The sequence below is a fragment of the Hypomesus nipponensis genome, chromosome 14, assembly GCF_054491055.1.
Source record: "Hypomesus nipponensis isolate SF chromosome 14, ASM5449105v1, whole genome shotgun sequence".
Classification (NCBI taxonomy): Eukaryota; Metazoa; Chordata; class Actinopteri; order Osmeriformes; family Osmeridae; genus Hypomesus; species Hypomesus nipponensis.
The window spans coordinates 12,147,185-12,153,012 of record NC_140374.1 but is presented as its reverse complement, the minus strand read 5'-3'; the positions used below and the strand labels follow the sequence as shown (position 1 = coordinate 12,153,012).

At 41.8% G+C, this 5,828-nt stretch overlaps 1 protein-coding gene across 2 annotated transcripts; it reads left to right on the top strand.

The window, feature by feature from the left end:
- The first annotated feature begins 1,589 nt into the window (after nt 1-1,589).
- On the top strand, nt 1,590-4,249 carry miox (myo-inositol oxygenase). Of its 2 annotated transcripts, XM_084673203.1 has the most exons (10): nt 1,590-1,697; nt 2,505-2,582; nt 2,685-2,765; nt 2,979-3,141; nt 3,201-3,268; nt 3,373-3,482; nt 3,578-3,645; nt 3,727-3,776; nt 3,853-3,965; nt 4,048-4,249. In XM_084673203.1, exons 1-10 carry the CDS (start codon nt 1,680-1,682, stop codon nt 4,154-4,156), a joined length of 858 nt encoding a protein of 285 aa, XP_084529329.1. In that variant the 5' UTR covers nt 1,590-1,679; the 3' UTR covers nt 4,157-4,249. The 2 variants fall into 2 exon arrangements, with proteins under 2 accessions (XP_084529329.1, XP_084529328.1); XM_084673202.1 differs by lacking the exon at nt 1,590-1,697 and having other exon boundaries at nt 2,454-2,582.
- Nucleotides 4,250-5,828: the final 1,579 nt, after the last annotated feature.

Sequence of the window (5,828 nt, the reverse complement as noted above, 5' to 3'; positions counted from 1 at the left end):
ACTCTTCTTCTTCCCCCATGTACGTAAACTAGCTACCATTCATTACGAAACAGTGCCTGTAGTGGCAGCACAATATAGAACAGTATTACAGAACACATCTCTTTCTGTAAAAGAATACTCTTACTTACTTCAGCACTAAAATAAAAGAGGTAAATATGATCCAGCATAAGATGACAATTCAAAAGTGGTAACGTGTCATTCCTACCTATTATCAAGTGCACAAAGCATAGTTTAGTGTTAACTACATTGGCATGCCATGAAAATGCATTAACCTGTAATATAAATAAAGCAAACCTAGAATAGCAATATCATTGGGAAAAATGGAATTATCTCTCCAAGAACATACAGTTACATTAGCCAGGTAGAGTAAAATGAAAGTTTTACAGGAAGTTGTTAGTCATTATGTCCTAGAGAGTGTGTATTGAGAGCTAGAAGGTCAGATGTTTTAGGAACACATGAAAGCACTTTAAACATTGTTCTTTTTGGTATGACTTGAATTGTATAGGTATATTATTTAATATAAATTTATAAATGCGTCTTGGTTGTAAATACTGCATTAACTAAACCTTTGTGATACATGTGGTGAAGCTATTTTACAGAGTAAAGGCATTCGGGGAGTCAGGTGGCTGAGCGGTTAGGGAATTGGGCTAGTAATCTGTCAAATCTTATAATCTGAAGGTTGCTAGTTCGATTCCCGGCCGAGCCAAATTACGTTGTGTCTTTGGGCAAGGCACTTCACCCTACTTGCCTCGGGGGAATGTCCCCGTAGTTACTGTAAGTCGCTCTGGATAAGAGCGTCTGCTAAATGACTAAATGTAATGCAATATAAATCACATACTGTATGTTCATCTCTTTGTGTGTCTAATTAGTGGCTTTTGTAAATAAAGTTATCTTAAATGTATTGCTTATTATTCAGTTAACAGTTCTGTAATTGACTGTGTTGGTCATTGCATTATTGGAAGGATTCAATGAACAAAAGCTAACACTGTTCCCATTTGGAGAACGTAAAGCTATATTGTATACTTTTATTTATAAAAACTTGATGTACAAAATACATCCTCTCACATTAAGAGCAGTTGAAGTATGAAGTGGCTCAGCTTACACTTGTCAACTGTGTAACATGAAGTCAAGTTTGTAATGTGCACTGTCCACAGATAACACAACACTTTACTCTATAACATAGCCTACAGAATGGCGGCCTCAGCTGGCCAGAAGCCTCCAGTACCGTGTGTGCCACAGGCAACCAACCACTCCCTTCTGAAGCTGAAGCTGTATGTGTGTCTGTGTTTGTATGAGTGTGTTTGTCTTTGTGTGTGCGTGTACTTTCCTGTTCACCCTTAAACTCAATGACATACTGACTTTCAAACATCCCCCTTTACACAACCAATTCCCCTTACCGGCTGGAACCAGACCAGTAGATTTCAGTTAAACACTTACTGGTCCCACAGGAAAAACACACACAGGTGATCCAGTCAGGTAACCCCAATTGTTGGGGGCGTAAGTTGTGAGTTAAAGTGTGACCATGTGTGTGTTTTCATTTCCTGTACGACCTGTGCAGAAATGTTAGCCTTCCTGCTGGACTGACAGCTATATATATAGGGGACTTTGACAGCAGTCCAGCTAAAAAGAGCTTTCTCTCACACACGTCCTCGTCTCCTGGGACTACTCTTCTACTCAACATGAGGGTTGTTAACCTTGTACGTAAGACAGAAGAATTATACTGTGTTGGATACTGTGTCTCTTTTGGATAGGGGTTTTGCTGTAGGAAGGTCTTTGACATTGGCTAGCACTAGACTGTAAGATGACACATGCTCTCAGATGCTTCAATACATCATGCAACAACATGAACATCATTCAGCAACATATTATGCTTGATGTTTATTGTATGCTTGTCCTCTAGTGTGTTGGTTCAGGCCTGCCTATTAAAGGACAATGGAACCAACTAGTTAACTTTGTATTGGTATATATTTATTTTTGCAGCCATATTTTCCAGCTACTTACAATTGAAGATGAATTACAGTTTTATTGTTTTATTAAGCCTATGCCAAACCTCACCATCAGACGTTTCAGTCGATTTAAAGGAAAAAGTCCACAATATGGATGTATGATCCATATTCTACATGAAACAGGGTTATAGGACCGAGAGTACTATGCCCAGGCTAGTTCAGATGGAGTTTTCAAAACGGCATGCATGTTTTCTTGCAAAACAGATCTAATTTGTGTCTGTCTGTTTGGCTGTCTAATGTCTGTATCATTTACATTTAGTCATTTAGCAGACACTCTTATCCAGAGCGACTTACAGTAAGTACAGGGACATTCCCCCCGCGGCTAGTAGGGTGAAGTGCCTTGCCCAAGGACACGTCATTTTGTACGGCCAAATCGAACCGGCAACCTTCTGAGTAATAGCCCGATTCCCTAACTGCTCAGCCATCTGACTCCCAATGTCATAATCATATGTAATGTATATAATGTTTACATCAGCATGTTTGTCTATGTGTTCCCAGGGCCCAGATCCGTCTCTGGCATATCGACCAAACCTGGAGACTGACTTTAAAGACCAGGCTGAGTACAGGAACTTTGAGGTGAACGACAGCTCGTCTTCCAACAGGTCGTGAAGGGGGTCTTTAGGGTTTGTTGTGGGTACATTGTGTGCACAACTGTGTGTGTGTATGTGTGTGTGACAGAGCGGGAGTCTGATCGATCGTGTGTTCAACACGTACAAGCTGATGCACACCAACCAGACCCTGGACTTTGTCAAACAAAAGGTTTGTGTGCTTGGAGAGCAGGGCAAAGAAAAAACACTTCAGCCTTTTTCTCTCTGTTTTTCTCGGAAAAGTTCAATTAGTAATGTTTCACAGAAGTCAGAACAGAAATGTTCTGTTTAGTTTTCAAAAGCAGATACACAATGTGCGGCAGAAAAAGACAGCTAAATACGCCCACCTGCAATACTACCATGACCCTCTCCTCCGCCTCTGCAGCACTCTGATTGGTCCAACTGTGGACATGCCCAGATGGGGGTTATGGAGGCCATCATGTCTCTGGACCAGCTGGTGGATGAATCTGATCCTGATGTGGACTTTCCCAACTCCTTCCATGCCTTCCAGACTGCTGAGGGCATACGCAAAGAACACCCAGACAAAGGTAAACGTGCATAACCTCCAACACACAAACACACAAGTCTAACACATCCCCTCCCCTAGACTGGTTCCAGTTGGTGGGTCTGATCCATGACATCGGGAAGATAATGGCACTGTGGGGGGAACCCCAGGTGAGAGGTAAAACACAAGGATGTAGCCAGGCTAGGTCATGATAGGCCAAACTAGGCTAAGCTAGGCCAGACTAGGCTAGGCTAACTGTGACACCGTATTGCAGTGGGCTGTAGTTGGGGACACATTCCCAGTGGGCTGCAGGTTCCAAAACGGCATCGTCTTCAGAGACAAAACGTTCCTGGACAACCTAGACGAGGAAAACTCCGCCTACAAGTACAATAATGTCTCTCTTCAAACATCCCATCAGATTGGTTCAAGCCGTGGCCCTTTGATTCAGGATTTCCTTTCTTCCTTCTGTCTCTCTCTAGCACTGAGTGTGGGATCTACAATTCCAACTGTGGGCTGGACAATGTGCTGATGTCCTGGGGCCATGATGGTGAGTATCTACACAGCAGATACAGTACCCTCTGACCTCAACACGAGAAGGATACTCCTAATGTATCTTGTTTTGTTCCAGAGTATCTCTACAGAGTCATGAAGTTCAACAAGTGTACCATTCCAGAGGAGGTGAGGGAGTGAATGACCGAATGTGTGTGTATATCTCCCAAATTGCTTCTCCACCTGTTTCCACCCTCTCCCCCAGGGTCTCTATATGATCCGCTTCCATTCCTTCTACCCCTGGCATTCCCATGGCGACTACATGCACCTGTGCAATGACAAAGACCTACGCATGCTGCCCTGGGTCAGAGAGTTCAAGTAGGTCTCTCTAACACAAATGCTCTCTAAATGGTTTGTTCCCCTGGTCTCTGATCTGACCTTTGTTCTGTGCCCTCTGCAGTAAGTTTGACCTCTACACTAAAAGCACAGATCTGCCAGATGTTGAAAACCTCAAGCCTTACTACCAGTCTCTCATCAACAAGTACTGCCCAGGTGTTCTGCGGTGGTAACTGAAACACGCTCTAAAGCACCTTCCCTGTGTAAAATGTATTATTGTTCATACAATTCAGATTAATTAAAACATTAAACAATAAAAAGTAAAAGTATGGGTCAATTTTTGCTTTATTATAAATGACGCAAATAAAAGCTTTCAAACGACATATTTTGTGACACTGACAAAAGTATAATTTTTTTGTGGAAATGGGGAAATGGTGCAGTTGGTTAAAGTACTTACAGCATCTTAGAGGCATAGCAAACATTCAACACACACAAGACAAACAAACAAAAAAACTTGGCTATGTTATACCAAAAGGTATGTTCTCTTTATTGTCAGCTTAGTATCAAAAAGAACATTATATTTTTTACATGACCCTTTCTATCGTATTTTCTCCTCCTTTGTCTAAATCTTACCACAGAAATGCCGCTTTATTCATGACAAACCGAGATTTACATTATTAACCATGACAACACGATCACAAAACGTACATAATACATCACCAAACATCATGTTAGCTCAACTTTAACCAGTGGAGACAAGCAGAAAAAGTTAGAGGATGGCTAGTAAGCTATCTATAGGCCATACAGTCTGAATGGTAGAAGACGCAGAATATTTAATAACTCACAGGCAGGTGTGACATGCGTGACAAATAATTTGTTTTCTCAGACTGAAGACCGGAAAAATACAATTCCGTTTTCGAGTCAGAGAAAAGAAGACAAACAGGTCATTTGGACAGCTAGCCTTCAACTAACTGGGGAGTTGTCCTGCCTCTCATCCTCAAACGTATTCATTCTCTTTCGTAACATTTCCATGTCGTCCTTTTCGCTCGCCTCCCCCTCTTCTTCCTTATCATCATCCTTCACCTTTTCCGCCTCTTCCTCCATCTGCTTGTCTTCCCCTGCTACACTATTATTTCTTTTTCCTTCAACATTCTCTTCCTATCATCTTTCAGCTCCTTCCCTCTTCCTCCTCCTCCTCTTGGTGCTCTTCCTCTTCCTCCAGCGAGGAGTTACCATCAGATATGGTGTCCATGTGGTCAGAATTGGTTGCGGTGGGTTTGTGTTTGTGTGTCATAGCACAGGAGTGGCGCAGTCCCCGGAGTAGACAGATGGTGGCACTCTAGAATGAGCCCAATACCACTTCAAAACCAGTGGGCACAGCAGAGTTTGTCAGTGCTGCCGATTGTGTTTTCACACATGCTGGTTGTTTACGTTCTGGTGTTTAACTTCAGCACATGCTGACTGAGCATGCTCTCCAGCAAGGTGTCACCCAGGTGCACTGTGGGATAGAACACTTTTTGCCACCAGGCTCCTGTATAGTCATTGACAAAGTTACTGATCTGCAATTTTGCACTATTGTACTGTACTCCGCTTAGGTTAGAATAGGTTATAGGGTTGAAATAGGCTTTATGTGCATTTAGGGTTAGTATAGTGTATTATTTATTGTTATCTGTAATTTAGGAAGTTTTGGTATAAGTGTTAGTATAGTCGATTATTTATTGCTATCTGTATATTTAGGAAGTTTCACTTATTTAAGCTCAGCATAGATTTAATTATGTTCTGTGTAATTATATGTTATGTTATGCCAGGTGCTTGCGTTGTCTTGTCTTAAGAATTTCAGTGCCCAGTCTGACCTTGTGTTGTTCTGTGTACCTGACAATAAAAAACTTGAACTTGATCTTGAAC